This window comes from Chaetodon trifascialis, chromosome 1, assembly GCF_039877785.1.
Source record: "Chaetodon trifascialis isolate fChaTrf1 chromosome 1, fChaTrf1.hap1, whole genome shotgun sequence".
Lineage (NCBI taxonomy): Eukaryota > Metazoa > Chordata > Actinopteri > Chaetodontiformes > Chaetodontidae > Chaetodon > Chaetodon trifascialis.
The window spans coordinates 3,780,745-3,803,590 of record NC_092056.1 but is presented as its reverse complement, the minus strand read 5'-3'; the positions used below and the strand labels follow the sequence as shown (position 1 = coordinate 3,803,590).

Here is a 22,846-nt window from a genome sequence, read left to right as displayed (position 1 = left end):
AACATACTATAACGCACAAATCACAGAGGGGCCACCGTGGAGTCATTGGCTAAATGGAAGTTTTAGTCATTTAATGATTCTTCTTTTTGGGCCAAAACTACTTCAAATGTATGATAAGGTAAGAGTAGTATTAAGTAAGTAACAGTAAGAACATTAATCAATCAATACTGTTCCTGTCTTTTGAACTGTATGCATGTAAAGCTAACAAGCTGATCAGTTTCCAATGCAGCACAATATTAACGTGAGCTTGCTCCTGTCATTGGGTGAGCACTGAAACAGTGTCAGTGCATCTAGATTTTAGTTACGGTGATCCATATTTTGGCGAAACAACGAAATGAAATGAAAAATATCTTAAGGATAGTAATTACGCAGAGGATGGGAATCCACTTTAAGTACAGTGAAACCAAACGGCCCCACACTTTCACAGCCACTTTTTCTAATTTTCAAAATAAAAGCCTTCCAGAGAGCCCGCTTTATTTATTTTGCCTGGAATGTGTGTTAGCTCTCAGAGTCACGTAACCTTCGACACATCGGACCATAAAACGTGTGAATGGATGGTGACGGCTCAGTGATGGGCAACTCACGGCCTCTCGTTATTAGCTGCAGCCCGGTGGTGACCCTGTGAGTGTCACCATACCTAATGACTGTGCACACACACATTCACACACACACACGCACACATGCGCAAACAGCAGATTTGTCACTTCATTTTACTCTGATTACTGAACCAAGTGAGTAATTATGAGGGCCAGGTGAGAGGAGAGGGAGGGCTGCTGATTGGGCAGAATCGGGACAGGCCCGTCCGAGAGACGCGCTGATGAAGAAATGGAGACAGAGAGACGAGGAGGTGAAGGACTGGGGGTGCTGTGGTGTGGTGTGGATGGAGAGAGAAAAAGATGAAGAGGAAGAAGGGTGGGGGTACACAGGCCTCCCCAGATTCATGGCTTTGACATCTGCGTCCTTCTCGACTCGCTGCTCACAGCCCGTTTGTCAAGCCCCCCCCCTCCACCCACCCACCCACCCACCTTCTTCTCTTCCTTTTTCCATCTCCCCCATTGGTCGGCTGCGGAAGAGGGAAAGACGGTGTGAGAGGGGGCACGGGACAAAACAGATCCCTTTTCCCTGGACGCTGTGCTGTGCCAGGCGTGCGGGGACACATTTAAGGATGAAGGGGAGGTTAATGTAGTGGGGAGAATGAGGGAGCCGCTGTAACTCTCCACTAATGTAGCTTAAACACACATACAGCAGCAGTGCTGCAGGGCCGGACTAATAACTCAGCACAGCTGTGTGCACGCACACGCAAAACCTGAACGTAAACTCAGGAGGAGAAGCTGATAAATCTGACGTGATAGGACGAATGCATTAGGATCAGTAAATGAAGTTGTGGGATATATCTATGTTTTGGATATTGCGTCACGGTGCAGTGTGTCCGCACTGAAAAGGAATATTTGCTTTGCAGATTTGCACATAAATGCTGCCTGGGGCGTGTTTACCTCTGAACAAACATGGAGTAGCCTCCACTCACAGCGAGAAACAAAGTGAATTTTTCAAACTGGCGACATCTTAGCATCTTATGTAAGCAGGGTTGAGCGATTTGACGAATATATCGGCATTTGGCAGAGTCCAACGCCGGTTGATTTCCATCATTTTATGCTGCTAATTTAATGGTCTGCCCCCGAAGAACGAGTCGGCGACAGACTCTAAAACGAGCTAACCCAGCACCACAGTCACATTACACACCCACTGAGCCGAAGGGGAACCGGCGTGTAGAGGCAGAATATTTTCACATCGAATTTGAACAATCAAGGGTTTATTTTGGCTTTTGGAAAAGCAGAAAGATCAAACAAGAAGGTTTACTGACTTTTATTTTGTTCTGTCATCTCTGAGTGAAGTGTTTTTCACAATAAGGTAACAAGGTAATTAAGCGTGTGTAATCACGATAAGCTTAAGCGAACGCTTAGCGAACGCGCGTCTCCCGTCTTAAAATTACTGTGGGTTGTTGGGCTGACGGTGGTCGGTTTGGAAAACATACCAAACGCTATCCCTTACTGATGCAAACTTACGATTTCCAATGAAAGAATTATCTCATTTTTACATGATTTCACAGAGATTAGCTGCAAGAACCAATGACGTGAAATCCAACCATGCAGGTAATCAAAATAAAAGCATAATGTGGATATCAAATAGCATAATTTAATAATGTAAATCTATCAAAACAGAAAGTCTGTGGTTCATCAAACTTAAGGTTTTTCATATGAAAGTAATGCAAATGAAGGTTGGCCAAACAGAGTTCAATATTCTCTTCAGATGTGATAAAACCTAACAGAAACAAAAAGGAGCCACCCTGGAGGGACACATCATTTGTGCTGAGAGTATGCACTGTGTTTTAGGCTGTAGTGCTTCAAAAACAATCTTCCCATTCTGATTTCATGTTCCCATATCACAGCGGCATCAGAGGCTTTATTTTTGTTTTTGAGTGTTTTCATTTCACTTCCTGCAGAGCTGGCCGGCAGGAGATGCAGTGAGAGCAGCCCGAGCTGGAGGCGTCGGGGTTAAAGGCTCGTGACCAGCCATACGCTCTCCTATGACCTGTCACTTTCTGCCTCGCTCTGGCCTGTCCAATCTCCCTCACTAACAGATCTGTCTCTGTAGGTGTGTGTGTGTGTGTGTGTGTGTGTGTGTGTGTGTGTGTGTGTGTGTGTGTGTGTGTGACCTCTCCCTCCTGCCCCAAGGAGCAACTAAAGGCAGTGTGGTGGAACCGTTCCTTAGTTGGGTCACATTTGACACAAGCCATTAAATCTGGTCAGTGGCAGGGATGAGGCAACCCAGGAGACTGACACACACACACACACACACACACACACACACACACACACACACACGCTAAACTATCATCTATCCAGGATCTCGTCAGTTTGACTCCTGTCATCCATGTCACATCTTTTGCTTTTCTTTAATGGGTTGTTTTACATCATCTGAAATAAGTGAAATGTGAAAAAGAAGAGTAAATAAAACTTGAAAGTATAGAACTGTCACCACTGGCAAACATCAGATGGTGGATTTGTTTAAATGGATTATTGATATTCGCAGTAGAAATTGGAAATATGTGGCTTCAGATCGCTCGTGAGTGTCATTTATTAACTCACAATTCTTAAAACTGGTGAAATTCTTGTCAGTGTGCACCTCAAAATAGAATTTCCATTGTCAAGCAGGTTCACAACAAAATTTCCAGCAGCATATCAGGTCACACCGGCGTCGCCACGCTTAAGCCGAGCAGCTAATGAGGAAGAACGTGAACCCAGAGCCCAAACTCAACCACTGCGAGCTGCCCTCACTGCCGTCCCTCAGGCCGGCCACACAGGAGACATGCTGTCTTTAAAACAGCTGTGTGTCGAGCTGAGGTGAGCTGCTGGCCCTCCCCCGCTCAGTTCGTTACCCCACCTCTGAGTCTCGCTCCGACTGGAAGGCTGAACTCGTGAATTCACGCTCAACTCATTTTTTACACTCACGTAAAAAAGAGGCTTTTATGTGAGAGTGAAATCTGGTGTTCTCCCTGGTGAACATCTGGCTTCTCATGTGAATATCTGTTTGTATCAGCTTGGATTGTGTGTACTGAGTACTGCTGTGTTTGATGCTTGTAGTGACGTGTACAATCTGACACCCAGTGGGAGACGTGTTACTTCTAATATCCGCAGGGGGCTGACAGCAACATGTTTTCCATGCAAACAGATGAAATCTGGACTGAATCTGACCTCAGTATCACACTGCACGCTGTGACTGTTTAACGGCAGGAGAAACCGCTTTCACAGGGTATCAAAACTCAGTTCATATCCAGTGTTTGTGGAGAATTTAGTCCAAAGCCAGCTCCGACACTCGCCAACACATTTAATGTAAGAATCCTCTGTGCTACCTTGAGTTGTGTGGTGAGGAGATGATGTGACCTACCTGAGCCCGTGTCAGCCAGGTACAGGTCTCTGGCGTACAGGACAGAGTCCAACATGGACTCGAACAGCAAGAAGTAACCCTGGAAATAGAAGAAATACACATCATCATCCTGGTATCTTCTGGAGCAAGTTTAATGGACGAAGGGCGAACGCAGCAGTCCGTACAGCATCATCTGGCGTCTTGACAGCTAAAGGCAGGTAATAAATGCAAGACTACAGAAGCGCAAGACAATTCAATTATTTTTTAATTCAACGTCACCAACGGTGGAAATCTGAATTAACCGTGACTGTGACTCAAGTGATGTGCCCACGTGGTCTGCCGCCCGGCATCCGGAGGTTTGACCCTGGTTTGACCTCGTGTTCTGCTCCAGTGGACGGCACATTAACCGTGGTATTATTCCATTAATGCTGAAATTGAGTTTTGTCCACATCTTGTTGGCTTCGACCTGAGTGGCAGATACTGCTGACAAATGGCTTTTTCTGCAAGCTACCCCTCCAACCGACAGATCAACCAATCATACAAGGCCGAGCTACAACACTGGCCCCTTCAATATGGTGTTTGTGTGCACGGCATTTGGACGGGTTCCAACATATGGGAGGGCATATCTCCATCTGGGACAAGGAGGCGGCGCAAAACCAGTAGAGGCGTATTTTACTGTGACTGATGACCCACATCAGTCCTTTCAAAGCTGCGAAAACACTGTCTCGCTCCTCCAGGACCAAAAACAACCACTGATGCTTTCAGATCTGTGTTTCAGCATCAAAACAAGAATATGGAAAGCATAAGACCTTCAGGTTTCAGTCTGGATATTCAGTTCCCATCATTCAGTTTACCCTTGGCCAAACAACGTCCGTTATTTTGTACTTTGCATTGAGACAAGAGGAAGTGCTAAAGGTAAGTTCTATCAGGTAAGACAACCGACTCACCAAACATCTCCGAATTTGGCAACGATGGTAAACATTACGTCCAACGGGGCGACAAACAGTGAGTGCAACCATAATGTTACCAATAATCCCCCAGTGTACAGGAAAAACACACAACTCCACCAAGTCCAGCAGGTCAACGCTGATCCGGGACGGCGTAAACTGGACAGTTTGGGGAATGATTTTAAAATCCTCCTTAATTTTTTCTTCTACTGATTAACCTGTCAGCTTGTTTACATCCCACCAGACCTTCTGATGGCCAGTGTTTACAGCCATGTTCCATCTATCTCTCATGATGCTGCCATTTCAAGATCTAAGCAATTACCTTTGTGGGTCCAAAGTTATTTTAACCGATACACCCGATGGCCAGTGCTACAAAAGTAAACCCCAAGTTATAACAGATCAAAGCAATGAGCAAAAATAAAACTACGGCTGATATGAAAGGCATTCAGCCTGATTAAAAAGAATTTAAAAAGCATTTATCTACCGGTTTGTTCATAATTATAGAAGCGAGAATGTTTAGTCCAATTTTTAGGGCATAAAAACCAACATGAGGATGGCCTGTCTCTTCTTTTTCATCAACAACTTTTTAATGAAAAAGTCTCACTACAGTTCAGGAAATCAATATGATAACAAAATGCTTTATTAGTGCTGTTTGTGAATATCTGGGAAATGGCTTGCATCCACTACACTGGAGAGCTGGACCCACCTAAACACGACCTCTACAAGCAGCTCTACAGTGAGTATGACTGGGAAAATAAGATATAAAACCGTCTCTAGAGTTCTGTCCAACATCTACACTTTCTCTTCAGAGGAGGGAAAAAGGGACAAGGAGAGGTGAGAGCCAGAGCAGAAGGTGAAGAGGGAGTATGATGGAGAGGAGGAGGAGGAGAGAGGAAGAGCGAGAGTGATATGCAGTGGCCAGTGGAATAGCAATTCAGAGAGATAAGAGCCTTATTATTCAAATAAAGACAAGCTTTTATTGGAGAGAGGAGAGGAGAGCAAGCAGCAGACAAACGGGGGAAACAGCCCTGATTTATAACTCCAACTCCAAAATCGTCACCATCTCTGTCACAGGCCTGAGCTGATAATGATGGCAGCGATGAAGCTGATATACCCGGCTCATGCTCCGCGAGGCGATAAAGGGAAACAATCTCTCTGTTTATCGATAGCGGGCCGGTCTCGAACCAAAGTCAGGCCGCAGATCGTCCGCCGCTGACTGCTGCGGTCCGTCCGATGTCCTTAGCGGCGGAGCGGGTCGTTTCTAAAACCCTCACACAGAGTACACCGGCCTCGTAATTTAGATCCCAATTTCACGGGACACTGCTTCACTTGAAGGAAAGAGGATATGAGAGAGGGAGACGCCTGAAAGCAGAGTCACACCTTACTTTTATCGTCAACAATGCTCCAGGATTACTGCTCCCCGCGCCCGACCCCCCCTCTGCCTTCCACGTCCTCCCAGCAGCATGTACTCGCCCCCCTAATTTATACATCCGCAGGGTTAATTACCAGATTCACCCTCTACATGAAAAATCAGCGGTAACAATCCATCAGCGAGCATGTCCTCACTCCTGAGCAATCCTGAGCAATGTGTCATCGCTGAAAGTTTAATCAAAATGATGATGTCGCACTTTTGGGCTCTTTCAGCTACCTTAGACACCGACATGCTGTTTCTGTCACACCTGCTGTCCGTAAGTTGGACTTTTAATGGAACAAAGGTATCCTTCAAGCCTCTCAGTGCTGATGCTCCACTCATGAGAACACAGTGGTAAAATGTAATATCCCTCACAGTTTCACCAAACTGTCTAGAAACCGTCCAAAACAGAGACAGCAACATGTTTAGCCTAGCTTAGCACAAAGAGTGGAGGCAGGTATCACTAGCTAGGCTACGTCGAAGAGAACATTTATCATACTTTTACATATTTTTAACGATGCAACACATGTAGCACCTTTGGATTTGTTGGAGGGCGAGCTAGGCTAGCTGTTTCCTCTTATTTTCTAAGCTAGGCTAAAAAGATCATGCACAGAGATGACATTGATGTTGATCTTCAAATAGGCATTTCAAATACTGAAGTATTCCTCTAAGGGTGAAGGCCTACGATTTTACAGCTCTTCATCACAAAAGGATCTCAACGTATCTGCTGTGATTCATTCATCTTCATCTGATTTAACCAGACAGATTTACTAACTTTTTTGATACCATTTCAAATAATCCACTCATCGGTGACACGGACGGGCCGAGGTGTTAGCTGGAGGAAGCAGCTCCGTCTGCTGTCAGGCGGCCAGGCTGCTGCAGGCCGTGCTCTGCGGTATAGTCACTGTGCATTTCCATAAAAGAGACTAATGAAAACCTAATGAGAATGGGCTGGAGCAGCTTATACACATTAGCAAAATTAGCATATAAAACACATTCCCCTGAGTGGGCCATCACACACACACACATACACATCTACTTATGCACCAACACACACACACACCAAAATAAAATGGCAAATACACTTCTACAGCTGTGTTAGTAATGCCAAGAATTTCAGCCTTTTCACTGAGTTGTCACTTTTTTTTTTCCTACAGTGCTGTTTTAATGCCATACTGTAAAACACTCAGATTGGGGGGAAAAAAGGCTTTGCGTGCTACAATTCACAGATTTTCCTGTGCATCAACCCTGAGGAGACCGACTGGCTGTCAATTACAGGTACCAAGAGGCATTTTGGTACAAAACCTGCATCAGCAGTTTACACTTTCCTCCGCCCTCCAGTACCTCCTCGCTCCTCCTGCATTCAACATACGTCTTCCTCAATTACTGCAGATCATCATCACTTCCACTCCCAGGAGGGCCACAGCAAAATAAAGGAGATGGCGTGCATGCATGAATGTGTGTGCGTGTGTCAGTGTGTGAGAGTACTCCCATGCTTTACTGGATACTGAAGGCAGCACCTCTACATCAACGAGCCTCTCCTGCACTACTCTACGATCAGATGACACCAAATTAGCATAAACATATCACACACATCCACGTAATAGATTTTAGTGCGTTAACGCTTGGTGAGTGTACACTGTGCAGGCTCCAGCATTAGCCTAATTTCCATTTAAAGGCATGTAAATGAGAGATAGAGGCGAACGATGGTGTAGCAGCAAAGTAATTTGCAGTATAGCTACAAGGTTATTAGAAGCAGCGGCTCTTCCGGAATCATCTGTCTTCAGGAGATGTTACGATAATCTACGTGGCCAGTAAAACATTTCAATTACGAATGCAAACAATTTGAAAGAAAATGGCACATTTTCACGTTAGACAAAGTGTTATCGCGCAGTGTGAGATACGATGTAGCCGTTATCTTTGTCCAGTTTCATGCTGCCAAATTTTTATTTCCCGGATCTGATTTGTCAGGGTGGAGAAGCCTTTGAAGTTGCGTTCAGACTGAATGCTGAGTGGATTTTTACCAGTGTTTTGCCTTCCTTCTTCGTTCCGAGGGGACAGACGTTAGCTGTAAACTAGCTAGCGATATATGCAGCAACCCTGCGTGCAGGTTATATTTGTGTGAGGTTATTCAGCCTCTGACTGTTTCTACAACTGACCAGGATCTCAAACTCTTTCTATGAATTTCCTCTAGTCTCTCTTCTTTCAAGTCTTGAGAGAGTTTCAATAATAAAATTACTGTTTCTGTGACTGGAGTCTGGTGGCTTTGGTGACAGTGATACGGTGGCTGTTTCTGGTTAAACACACACTTAGAATATCAATCTGAGCCTACAAGCAATTTTGCCGGACACTGCAGCCTGTTTTGCAGCTCCAGCGCTCTTGCTCAATACTGGACCAATTTCAGAAACAGCTGCAACGACATGGGAAACAGGATCCATGAGCACAGACATGTGGAAAGGCACCATTTTTTTGGAAACCTAATGGAAATTTTGGTCTGGATGCATCTTTAAACAGCATTTAGGTCATTGTGGGAAACCAAAACTCTTCACGGAAAGACCAGAGCTTAACTTACGACTCTTGAAACTTTGAACCAGAGAGGGCAGCTCTTTAGCAGCTATTCAGCTATTCTCTCTTCAATACAGTCGTTGCCTAAATACTTTTCAACAAATAAACAAATTAAAAGGACAAAACATAATTAAATGTCTTGTTTCTACAGGTTGTTGGGAGGTGTAATTAGGGGAGAACCTCCATCATGTCCGAAGCAGATGTCATGACCACATAATCATATTTAAAACAAGTCATTAACAAACACGTGAATCTACTGTCTGGACTTTGGGAACAGCAGCCTCACATGGAGTCAAAGTCAGTCAGCAGCATTAAAGTAAAGCAATGTTTGCCTTTGTGCGCCTTTGAGGAATAAAAAGTTATGGCTGCGAATTCACACACACACTATAAAAATCCTAATATACTTGTATTTGGCAGCGTACTTGTCCAAGCATCCACGGGCCGTTATTAAATTCATCATCTTGAGGGAACACGGAGGCCATTTCTCTCCACCAAAACAATGTCAGCTGAGTGATGCAGGATTATGGTTTTGGGTTTATGAGGATGTCTGTTTGAGGGATACATCAGGTCGTCCGGTTCATGTTGTGCATGTCGCAGCATTAATCAAACAAGAGAGCGGTTACACCTTCCCCTCGGATGTTTTGACCAGATGACAGAAGTGCAGCATTGCTTTGCAGATACATCCAGTATACACTACTGCACTGAAGTGCATTGTGGGCCTTTATATACCACCATGGCTGCATACATAAGCCTATGCTTCACTTATCGTGCGGGGAAAGGGGAAAACAGTTGCATAAAAACCAAGAGTTACATGAAACACAGAGACAGCATAGACACATTTCTGAAAATGTAAGTCTTTGATCTCAGAGATAGATGGTTGACTAATGGACAGAATGCTTTAGAAATCCTTCGCCAGCAGGAGGAAGCAGGTTTTCATGTGTGTAAGTATAAAATTGGGTGAAAATAAGTTCAACTAAACCTGCGTCTTTTAAAAAAATCCAAACATCTTTAAATTAAAATCACCAAATACTGAAAATGATGAGCCTGTGCAGGTTTAAAAACTTGATAACACATCATCGGGTTAAATTTGGATTTTAGCAATAACAGGTGCAAAACAAGCCCTTTTCATGTTCTGTTTTCTTTGCATGAGGACATAATTTACTGTAAAAAAAAACAGTCTTTGGTTTATTTTTGCAGCAGGAAACAATCCCTTTTAGGTGTGAATCTGGGTGTTTTTGGTGGGAGTCTGTCAAAAATTAAAATGATTATCCTTACACTGTACATACTGAATTACCTGGGCTTCACCGCAGCACCAAAAACCTGCCAAATAGCTACAAATTGGACGTATTAGTAGGATTGGACTTTTTGCTACACTGGCAGCTGGCTGAAAACCACTTCCTGAAGGTCTTGTGGAAGTAAGTACAGCTAATAAATCCTCATTAGAACATGGACACACCTGTGGCACTGTCACCGCGTGTGTGTGTACATTTGTGCATCTATATTGCATCTGAGTGTCGTTTCTCTGTGCGTGTGTGTGTTTTTGTGTGTGTGAGTGTGTAGCTGTGACTGACAGTCAGTCGGACTGAAGGACAGGATGACTGATGACTACCGCCCTCTTCTCGGGCAGGTGAGTCTCCCAGCGCTGATAATGAGGCTAAAGAGGAAGAGCTGCCATTAATTTGACTTCACACCTCTACCGCACACAATGGTTCGGACTTTGTGTGTTTGTGCGTATATGTGTGCACCAGAGATCCTTGAAAACTATGTCCACCTCAAGGGAAAATATCAGCGTCGGGGACACAAAGAAAACCTCCACAGCGGAGAAGTTCCACAGAGCTCTTTGACACTTTTCTTGTTCCTTTCACATTTCAATGACACAGACTGAACGCTCGCTGTCGTTGAAGACCACTTTGACATTCTGGGAGAGTTTCTTCAAGGTGAGTTAGCACATACCTCAAAAAGCTCACTGTTCAGGGACACTGGCCTTCGCCTCGTATACAAACTGTTATCTGGACGATAATATATAAATACAGGCTCATGTCCACAGTACAAGAGTACATATTTCTTTAAGGAAAAGTCAACACTTATTTATGTTGTAATGAAGGTCAGAAGGAAAGACTCAGAGAGCTTTATGTACGTGGTAGTTAGATGATTTAAGACACTTTGTGTAGTGTGGGCTGAAAATCTGCTGTCATAACGTCAGGAGAAAATAATTCTTAAGGCAGATGTGAAAATGTTCCAGCTCTGTTTTCACATCTTCACTGATGTTCGTCCTCTTTATTTCAGCCAAACCAGAGTTAGAGGTGATTGTTGGAACGGTGAAAAGACAAACCAAGGAGGTTTTGGTGAGTTTTGTTTTGTTTTTGTCGAGTTTGAATGAAGTGTGTTTCACGGTGATAAAATTACTGGTTTTGTGAATGGAGTCTGGTGGCTGAGAGATAGAACAGCTGTTTCTGGCTAAACAAAACATCTTACTCTTCAACCAAAAGGTATCTCTGCAGGGATCTCTTCCATAATGTCACCAGAAACTTATTTAACAATCTGAGCCTGTCAGTGGCAAAAAGGCTTTTAGTGGACTCACACTGACGGCACTCAAACGCCTGGAGGGATTACACTGCAGCCTGTTCTGCAGCTGCAGCAATTTCATTCAATACTCAAAAATCCCATTAGTCACTTGGAAGCACAAACATGGGAAAACAGGGTCCATAATGAGATAATAAGAGGAATTCCTCCCATTTGTCCAAGACACTGAAGTCCTCTGGGACTCATGGACCAGTGCCAACTGGAAACTCTGCTTACAGTGACACTTGAAAATGTAATGTGTGGATCTTGTAGAAGACATGTTTATGCTGAAATAATATACAAGCAGCACGCCTCTTGTTGCATTGGTTAGCGTGTTGGAGTGGACTTTTCCATTAAGTGCAGATCAAAAAGACAAACTTGTGGTTTGTGGCTAACATGAGATTCTCATTTTAAGGTTTTGGGTTTTTATACCGACTAAAGCCAACAGTCTACTTTCATGTCCACATCTGTGCGTCCGTGCCATTAAACACCATCAAGCTAGCAGTCCCATCACCTGTGATTGATCGTGGAGTGACAACCTTTATTTAGCCTTTTGGGAACTGGGCTCCCCTCCTCCCCGTCAGCCCCCCGGTCTCTTATCAGCTCTGGACTGTTTGTTTTTCCGTGTGCTGAGAAAGAGGACCGATCAATGTGGTGAGTTATGAAATGACAGCGGTGCCGCTGAAGGCAGTCTCTCAAACACTGCCACAGCAGACAGACTCTCATTTGCCCCCTTCGCCACCGCCACAGATACACCACATTCATCACCCATCTCTGTCTATTAGCCGTGTGACCACTGTCCGTCTGCTCGCTCCAGCAACTCAGCGATATAACCCTCTCTCTTCCATAATTATCAGGTATCTTATTACTTCAAGACAAAACTTGCAAGGTTATCTCTGTTTCTATGTTGTATTTTTTAAGCCCGGGTCTTTTTTATCATCATTTCTGACATCTGTTGTTTATGGCACCATTTCTTCTGGTTACGATGACAATTTGCATACAAATAATAATAATAACTGACAGTCAATGACGAAGCACCAATAAATATGTGAGTAATAAACATCACCACATAACAATATTAAACACTGGATCCTGTAAAAATGGCCGCTAAATTTAGATGAATTATTTCCTGGATTACAGAAAGATGGATGAGAAGATCAATCAATTCAGTTAATTTGTTAGATTGTGAAGCTTTTTATGAGTTTAGGGTGTCATTGAGATCAAGATCCTGTTTGAGAATTTACGTCTCTATGCATCCAGCCCAGAGGTACTGCTAGCTCCGAGAGATGTTAGCCTAGCTTAGCACAAAGACTAGAGGGAGCGGAGAAATTATTAGTCTGATTTTAAAGTTAAAACCTAAGATGCCTTCCAGCAACTCCAACACTGTCTTGTCTACACGTTGTCTCTGTTAGCTGGTTAAAATGTTTACAGTGAGGATGGGATGTGTCCTCTTTTATTGCAAACTGTGATTCTCCTCTCTTATTCTCTGCACTGCATTAGTTTGCAGTCTCTGTGGAATTAATATCTTTTTAAAGTCCCAAACATTTTTCACTAAATGCCTTCCACTCAATAAAGACGACTTTCCAGGCCAGAGAGCCACATTTTCAATCACAGCACACGTGATGACAGATGAATGTGGTGCTTTGGCTTTAAAGGAGTGATGCTTTTCTTTGCCACAGTAAGCCCACGGCTGTCTGATCCACAGAGCACAGATTTGTGGACCTATTAATTTGACAAATTTCAGATTAATTACGCTGCTCAGTGACAACGGAGTCACTGACTGTTTCTGCTCTTTCTACCTCGATATGCTGCAGTGTAACTGTGTGAAAGGTGCTCGGTTTCTAGTTCTGGTCTTTCCTTTTTATTTTGTCAAACCAGAGGAAGAAATACAAAGCATGCGGCTTATCTGCACAGCTGAAAGGCTGAATATTAACCTATTCTTAGTTACAGAATTCCCTCCTGTGCTTCTTTGCCATTGCTTTGACCCACTTTGGCCATTCTCTGTTGCAGGCCTTAGCAAGCCTCTAATCCGTGCGTGTGTGTTCATTTTCAGCAAGGTCAGGTGACACCAGAGGCGTGCATTAAAGCCAGGTCAGGCCAAGGAATTACACCCTGATCAAAGTCACAAAGACACAGCAGTTTGATGCTGTTTTGCCTCCAGGATTTGGCATGTTTACAGTACAGGTTTGTACATCGTGCAGGGAGGAACTGTACAAACAGACTTAGACAAGAATAATCAAAATTAATCAATGTTATCATCCTTGAAATTTCATTTCATGGCTGATTTGGTGACATCCACAGTTCAGTCCCAGAAATCAGGAGTCAGCAAAGACTGACTGAGCGGTTATCTTGTCAGAAATGCAAAAAACATGCATTCTTTCAATAAAAAAGTGACTCAATAATCGTCCTTTTCCATCATGCCGTGAGCAACCGTGATCTGATTTCACGTTGCACAAGCAGTGCCATAAACAGCAGGGCCTCACCGGAGGAGGTTATCTCGCTGAGGATAGGACTGTCTGACGTGGCAGTATATATTGTTCCACAATTGGAAAACCTATCTTTAATGTTGTGCTCTATCGTTTATTTCATTGTGTTGCAAATCACACTCCTTACTGCAATATTGTGGCAGGCAGGAGCAATCAGCAACATCAACCCTCAAAGACGCAGCAGTGTAATGCAGCCGAGGCAAGACATGCAACCGCCACCTTACAAACGCTAAAAGCATAGAGCAGCATGTTCTCAACAGAAACATCCCAAATACTAACAAAAAGTAACATTTTGGAACATAAAACAGGAAACTTGAGCTACTTAGTCCTGCACGAGGCATGCTGGGAAATGTGGTTTGTAGCATGAAGGCAACACAAACAAACATGGAGGAGAGTGAACGCGACACAGAACAGGAGGAGGAGGAGGGGCTAAAAGAGGGGCTACTTCTGCGGCATGGACGCGTTTAGGTGTGAAAATTATGCTGCAGACCAAGACGCAAGAATCGTGTCAAACGCGGACCAGCGCCCGGGGACCCATTTCCATCTTCGTCACCATTGGTCAGGTGGTGATCTTCATGCATGTTTTTAGTGGGGGTTTCTTTTTTTTAAATGGAGGATCCCCCAGGTGAACACAGGGAGAACATGCAAACTGAAAGGCCCCTTAAAGGGCAGCAGGCACCAAAGGCATGGTGGACGACACGCCCACAGCGCCCCAGGCGGGAATCGAACCCGGGACATTGAAGCTGTGAGGCGACAGTGTTTCCACTGTGACACCTGTTTGGATCACTCCACAGGTAAACAGGTTGATTGGTAACAGGTGATAGTGTCATGGTTGGGCCTGAAAAGGGGCGTCCTGGAAAGGCTCAGTCGTTCACAAGTGAGAATGGAGCGAGTTCACCACTTTGTGAACACGTGATTGGATGAAGGAGATTATTACACGGACTCAGGAACACTTCAAAAACTTGTCGGTAAACAGTTCATCTGCTCATGATCGCATTTTGGTTTTTTTTTTAAGCTTCACATGGCGTCTCAACTTGTTTGGGATCGGGTTGTTACAGCTCGCAGCGGCAGCTCCTCCTCGTTCCATTACTTCCTGTAATATTTAAAACTGATCCACTGTCAAAAAAGGCTGCAAACGGCCACCGCTGACACATTTTAGATGAACAGCCGCTGTCAGCGCCAGCCTCTCTGACAAATGCGCTGCGTTTCCTGCGACTGCTTCACAATAAAATCAGCTGAGCGTTTTTTATGTGAGCGAGCAACAGTTGGAAATGTTTGGTTTGCATTAGCGGTAAATTAATACAGCTACGATTCGACTGTACCAGCGGGTCAATGGCCTCAACAGTGAGGCTGATATCAGTGAGATCGAATTACAAACAGTGATGCCAGATCATATTTAAGCATTGTTTCCTGTGAAGCCAGCGTGGGAACGGTGCCACTGCCAATGAAGACGACTATATCAAAAGGTAATTACTGCTGAAAGCCTTTGTGGACGAGAGGGAAACTGCCTCTGAGCACCAACATACGCGGTCAAATTACATATCTGAAATTAAATTAAGGCATTCCGATTAAAGGTTTTGTGATTTTAGAGATTCAGTGGACTCATGATAGATCCCCACATGGGATTTCCTCTTCCTACTCTGACTGTATTTTGAGGAAAATAACCTTTTATAAAATATTTAGGAGACTTAGTTCAGTAAGAAGGTAAAATCTGTGACTTCAACAAAACCTTAAAACACAGCATCTGTGATTTATATGACGTACTAAAGCAGAGTCATGACATCTCCAGAAGCGCTCTCAGGTAATAAGACACTACCTGGCTCCAAGACAAGGCCATTAAAGTTTAATACAGTCTAAAGCCATTTACAATGACCAGAAAGTCTACTCCGCTGACAACTGTCATTTTTCCATTTTACACAGGCAGATTGGAGGGCAGCTTTTGAAGTTCTGGCCACTCTGAGAAATGTCTGCCATTGCTGCCGTGATGAGAAGTGACTGGAGGATTCTTAGATTTATTAGCGCTCTGTGAGCTGGTGTCATCAAAGATTACGTGCCCTATCCTTCACTGCTCCACCGGCACGTCAACCACCGAATTTCAATTTCCCCGGCGAGAGGATGGGAAGGCTCTGGCTGGCGACCCCTGCTCGTGACCCTGGGGTTTCGACGATGGATGGGGGAGGTGGAGGGGGAACAGATACGGGATGCTCATGAATTAGGGATGACTTCAGCGGTGCGTTCAACTTTGGCCGTCCCGCCTGTATCGCCGCGGAGAATCTCCCTGATAAATGGGCGTCAAGGCGAAGGAAGACTGCTGTTCCTGGTTAGGTATTCAGAGGAGCTCACGGTCAAGTTTAGCCCCGTTTAAGCCATGTTTAAAACATGCATCATTGCTACTGGCACCTTGGACTCTGCACTCTCATTGGCTGGTAGCTGACCAATCCGAGACAAAGTTGAGCATTTACATTTTGGTATTTGCATGTATGTGTTTGAGGACCGTTAGATGGAAGATAAATGGAAGTGTATTTATAAAGCGCTTTTACAACACAAGTCTGCATTCACCCTTGGCTAGGCCACCTGTCCACTACAAGGCTTTTAACCATTCGCACACACTCACACGAGGACACAGCATCGGGGGCAATTTGGGGTTGAGTATCTTGCCCGGGGCCAGGGATCAAACCGCCAACCTTCTGATAAGTGGATGACCGCTCTCCCTCCTGAGCCACAGCCACCCCAAGATAAGCTCTCAAGATATTTTCACAGCACACACGTGAGCAAAGGAAAGCACCTCGAGGCACGAAGGAGCCGGCTGTTACTGCAAAGTGACGATCTTCAGTGTACTGAGTGCATATAATGCTGTGAATTGTATTTGTAGAGGCCTACTGAGACTAAATTCAAGGTATGATGTTATAGTTGACTTACTGCATCAGGAAAATTCAACACATTCCAGCAATGTCACAGAGAGCAAACGACAAGGAAAATATAACCCCTGCCCTGCAGAAATGCCTTTAATCAAGCAACAACATGAGGTCTGGGAGGCCAAACATGGACCGGCTGAACCCTCACGTGCATGTACAGGATTCAATAATACTTCATGGGAATCATGCAGGAGCATTTTTGGCGGAGGGATGGCCTCCTGAGAGTTAGTCAGCTGACACTTACTGAGTCACATCCTCAGCTATCAATATGAATTAACAGATCTTTGAGCTGGAACTGAATCACGTCATTAATTCACTGATTGTAGGAGGCTTTAAGAATAGAAGGCTTTGACCTGACTGGCGCTCCTGCATTCCCACAATCAAACGGCTGCAGTATGCTTATGGAAATATGTACTGACCATCCATTCTGAGATGATGATGTCCACCTTCTCCACAGGGAGGTCGATGTCTTCTATGCGGCCTTTGATCAGAGTGATCTTGTCCTCCAGCTGGTTGGACCTGTGGGAAATGCAGGAGTCTTTAAAACATGACTACCTCCAACAAACCAAAGAGATTGCCAGTTACTGTTACTGTTAGAAAAGGTGGATACTACAAACACTGCAAATCCCAATTATGGCAGTTAATTTCTGTCATACTAAAGGAGAATTACTTCATTTTTGGCCACCTGGTGGCAGAGTAACAACCTGTACACACAACATTGAAATTCAGTCGACATGGTGACCTTGTCAGCAAACAGTTGCCGACAGACTACATAAACAACAGACACAGAGTAACAGTAGAGTTAATGCTTCAGGCCGCTCGCCGATTTTAAGCCCAATATTCACTTTGCTTTTAGCTCTGCTTTGGTCTCCACCGATTCCTGAAGCAAATGTGTGCTTGTTTAGCTGCTAAACGCTCTAGCATGTTGACAGCTGGTTGTCAGCTTGGTCTGTCAGTTGTTTGGTGCCGGGCAGGCAGCGTACAGTGGCTTTATTGGAGCTTTTCACTGACAACAGCTGCCTAATGTGAGCAGAAATGAGCTTGATGATGAGATGTGGGCCATAAAACCAAAACAAAGAGCTCACAGACACTAAAACAGAACTGCAGCTGGGTGAGGATTCATCATTGGAGTGATGCCTTTCACTTTACAGTTATTTGATGATGTGTACCATGATTTGACATTTGACTTCCATATATTTCAGTGCATTTATTCAAACTTGTCAAAATCTGTAAATCCCCATATTCTTTTCAAAGTACAGTGTATTTCCAGCCTGTCCTGAGCTGTGTAGCGAGTGTGGAAGGGGGAGAAACTGTAACCGTGGACCTGCAGAGGTGTCAGGCTCAGGTAGGGACGGTAAGATCAGCGCTGCTGTTTAAATGATCCTTCCTTTCAGACCGGCCAGTCTGGGTATCAATCTCTGTGAATATTCCATTATCATGACAGCTAATGTTACCGAGGACAGAACAATTACTCACAGCGGCCCAGAGTGCATTTCTGTGGCAGCGATCCTTATCTTGAACTGTCTCTCCCCTCTCTGCTGCTCTGCTATCACCTCCTCCCAGAATCCAACACCCCCCACACCTCTCACCCATAACCCCCCCCACCCCCTCCACCTTCCACAAGAGGGAAACACTGTAATCTCATTATTGGGGTAATTTAGAGGACAATGTCAGGACTCTGGGGAGAGAGTCAGTATCTGTGCTGCTTTGTGTGTGTGTGTGTGTGTGTGTGTGTGTGTGTGTGTGTGTGTGTGTGTGTGTGTGTGTGTGTGTGTGTGTGTGAGAGAGAGAAAAGGGAAAGAGCTTGTACATTTCATCACAGGAAGCCAGTGTTTGAAAATAACTGCTGTCTTCTGATGGTGAATCGTCGCCTCTGTCATACAAATGAGTTTCTCGCTCATAATTTATGTTTGTGTTCTTATCAAAGATACACGCTTTGAGACACATGAATGGATTTTTGGTTTTTTGTTCGCTTCTTGTTGTTGTTTCTTTCAGGATTTACACAGTAAGGACAAAACGGCAATAAAGCCAATAATTTTCTTTCACAGCGTTCATTTTATGAATCGATATGGGAACGCCTCCCGCGTGACCCAATCAGAAGCTCAAATGATATTTCAGCAGCCCTCATTGGCTGGCACTCGTCACAGCTACGTCAGTAGCGGATAGGGTCCTCCTCCTCCTCCTCTCACTATGGCTAATTTTGGTGAAAGGTAGCAATACTTTTACTTTGGAAAGTAGCAGTATTTAACTGAACAGGTAGCGTTAGCTACCTCACAGCAGGTAGCAATACCTCAGGAAAAAGTAGCACTACTAAGCTAGCGGGGAAATAGCCAATTAGGGCAGGTGTAATGTCATCTAAGCTTCTGATGATGTCTCGTAGGAAGCGTTCCCATAATGAGACACTCACGCTAATCAGAGAACCGGGGTTATATCCATAACTTTAAGATTTACAAATGGAATAGGTTTTCAGGAGTTGGTAAACGTCTTCAACAGGACAACTAAACAAATTCTAAAATTAATTAGAGCTAAAAAGTTTTATTTTAATCATGTTTTTGGGATGATAAAAGAAAAAAACTTCAGCAAAAACTTTTGGTAGGTTATCTGGAATTACATGTATTCATAATGTGTGTGTTACAGGCTGGTTGAGCATTCAAGTCAAATAATTACAGATTAACAGCCACAATCTGATAATCTGTCTACCTTTAGCTCATATCACCATTAAAAGTTTTATTTTTTCCACTTTGTTGTCACAATTCAAAGCATTCTATTGGATAATCCATCAATTCCAGCCATTTAAAAATGTATTTGGACATTATCCATTAAGGACGCGACTGTGAAGGGAAGAAGTCACATCCAGCTTTTCATTTAAACTTTGGCGACAGAGTGGAGACAGGAGATGGATGCTCCTGCCTAACCAACAGGAGCCACTTTAATTACAATCCTGATATTAACATCAAGAGGAAGTCACGGACACACAAAGGCCAGCCACATGCGCATGCACACACATGCAAAAACAAGAGCTTTAAAATCACAACCGAAGCAAACAGAAGATTTAAAGAGACCCCGAGGGCGGTGTGTGTTCCTGTATGTAAGTGCGTGCATGTGTGAGCGTATAGGGGAGGGTACACATCTCTCTTCAGCTGAATCTTCACCGCTGGCGAACCTGCAACGCAGCTTGCATGCCAACACACACTCCAACAGCGAGTCAGTGGGCTGTAAAATTAAAACGTCCTTTTCCTTCAGCAAACCCCGTTGTTTTGCTTATACGACACTCTCTTACATAACGGTAATAATAGCAGTCATAATGGCCCCTAACTCAAAAATGCATTTTAGAGGCAGGGGTGTGATAGAAGACGTGGCTGCAGGTAGACGTAGGGACAGTGGAGGCTCTGGTGGTAAATGACTACACTGTGGAGAACAAGCTGCTGGAAAACTGGAAACACACAGCACCTGAAATTGGACCGAGGACTGCGTTAAAAGGTACCAACAGGAGGTCATCTACATGTCTGAGTGCACGCGGCTGCAGGCGAGGGGTGGATGAGTCAGACCGCAGGTGTAAATTACGTGCATTATGGCCACGCAACTGACAGCAGCTCTACTGAAGTCAACCAGCTGCAACAAATAAAAGGTGCCTGGAGGTCACACAGACCTCTACTCCCACAATCCTCTGCTGCACAGCGAGGGAAGAGGACCCGTGTACTCTCTCTGTGGCACTCCAAGGACCGCCACGATGTGCGAGGCGAGGGTCACATGATTGACTGAGCTAATCTGCTGCTGAGTGAAAGACAAGCTGCTGCCGAGCTGGAATGTTTCATTGCTGCGAGCATCATAAATGAAAATCCACCAACCTCCAATGCATTTGTTTTGAGCCACCGACATATCTGAAGAACATGTTTTGGGTTTTTTTGTCTTGTGTTTTGCGTGTGTGTCTCACCTGACTATGTCCATGGCCTGGTAGATGATTTCTGATTGGTCGACCGCTATGACCTTCTTGGCCCCAGACCTTGCAGCGAACATGGACAGTATGCCGGTCCCACAGCCTACATCGAGCACCACCTGCCGGATGGGAGAGAGAGAGGGGTGGGGGGGGGGGGGCGGATGGCTTTTAAAATGAATTCAAGCAGCTACATCAGGACAAAATGAAGCCGCTTTAGGTGGCGCAGCGCGGACAAGGTCGCTGATCAGAGTCCACACAGCGTCCACAGTTGATGTTTTACTGCTGGAGGGAAGTTTTGTTAGCACCAGTTTGTTTGTTAGCAGATCACAAGCAGCTTGTGCAAAAGAATCATGGAAAACAGCTTTTGGCCAAACTGCAGCGCTGCATCCGTGCGTGTTTTTAAGGATTGCATGATTTTACAAAGCGACGTTCAGCTGCTTTGATGGAGTGTGCGTGTTCGCCGTGAAGAGCCTTTCTTCCAAGTCCTCTGGTTCCTTGAGTAACTTTGTCACTCTATTCACTGGCATTGTCGAGCGAGTTTTTAATCATCTCTATTTCAGGTTCTCGTAGGCTACAGTTAATTTGTTCATCTTCACCTCCGACTGGTGTTAAATGACCGAAGCACAGCTGCAAAAGCTATGCACGCATCTATATGTAACACTGTGTTTATGTGTCCCTATTTAAGCATCTTCCCTGTAAGCATCCTGCTGGCTTTATGGGTTCACAGAGGGTCGCCAACACACTGCTGACTCGACACAACTCCTCGCTCCTTTCTCCATCTTTCTGCACCCCTCCATCTTTACGGAACTGAAACGAGAATATCCTGTTTTGTTCTCTATCTACCACTTCCTGTAGAAGGTGACACTTCCCTCTGCAGAATGTGTCGCTCTGACAGGGATAATGTACGTTCCCATCAACACAGCCTGCCCCCCTCCTCTACAGCCTCATCCCAGCACTAACCAGCAGCCGCCCATATAATGGATGGTCATGATACAGGCCACTGCTTCCTGCAACTAAAGGCAATGGAAAAGAGAGGGGTGGGGGGAAGTTGGGAGGCTTTTTTTGGTGGGGAGGGGGGTGTTGTTATGGGTTCGGTGGTAGATTGCGTGTGTCTGTTATCAGCACTCTGCAGTCGACATTCGAGGTGCAAATAAAACCACAGTGTTTTAAATCAGACGCCTTCACATTATTAATGTCTGTCCTGCAAAATGCAATCACCTTTTTCTGCTAACAGTCCAGTTAAAGCAGCTGCCTCGCACATACTGTACACACACATTAACGCACGCGGATCTGCATCCGTTCAGCCGGCTCACCTTGTCTCTGAACACTTCAGGGTTGCCGTACATGAAGTCGCGGTAACTCTCTGTGCGTACTTTGTCCTGAGGAGAGAATATTCAAAAAATGAGAAACAATACAGAACTTTTCTGAAGTAACAGAGTACAAAGCGAGGAAAGAGTACAACACGTTTATGTGTGCAGTGAAAATTAGAATATAATGCAGGGTTTCTGAGAGTTAAGGGACGGTTTATGAATCACTTGCATCCTGTATTGGGATCCTTATGCTGTAAGTTGAACTGCACACTGGCCTTATCACCCGCCCTGGGAAAACGATCTCAAGAGCACGACACGTAAAGCCTTTTCGGCACAGGTGAGATAACAGCAGATCAAAACCGGCTGTGGGGGATTCTTGGAAATTTCAGCGCAAACCTACAGGATTAACACAACTGGGAGCGACCCTGGTATTTTTCTAGAGGAGGGTCAGGTCAGGACTCGCTAATTAACCTGCCAATCAAATCTGCCCACAAACCCCAGCACCTCCTCTCTGGAGGAAAAGCTACAGAATCTGCTGAAAGGACAGTAACGGCACAGTGGGACCGAGGAAGTCTTATTTGATACTTGGTTTGAACAGAATCTGGAGATCCTGGAAGATATTTACACAAAGGAAAATCATTTGTTCTGTGGACGTGATGACCAGAGTCACTCACTGTTCCCTGCACCCAGCTAGAGCAGTCAAATAAGCTCCGATACTGGTGTCATTTAACCATGTTGCAGCTTTAAAGGCCAGAAAAACACATATTAATGTTACATCACAAACTGCGA

General features: G+C 44.6%; 1 protein-coding gene across 1 annotated transcript in view; it reads right to left on the bottom strand.

Annotated features, from left to right (window-relative positions):
* Window positions 1-22,846, bottom strand: part of prmt3 (protein arginine methyltransferase 3) — a 50,165-nt gene that overhangs the window by 23,195 nt on the left and 4,124 nt on the right. The window contains exons 8-11 of the mRNA XM_070962074.1: window positions 22,061-22,126; window positions 20,745-20,866; window positions 17,230-17,329; window positions 3,946-4,024 (exon numbers count right to left, since the gene is read on the bottom strand). Coding sequence (XP_070818175.1) covers window positions 3,946-4,024; window positions 17,230-17,329; window positions 20,745-20,866; window positions 22,061-22,126 — 367 coding nt within the window. The remainder of the gene's footprint in view (window positions 1-3,945; window positions 4,025-17,229; window positions 17,330-20,744; window positions 20,867-22,060; window positions 22,127-22,846) is intronic.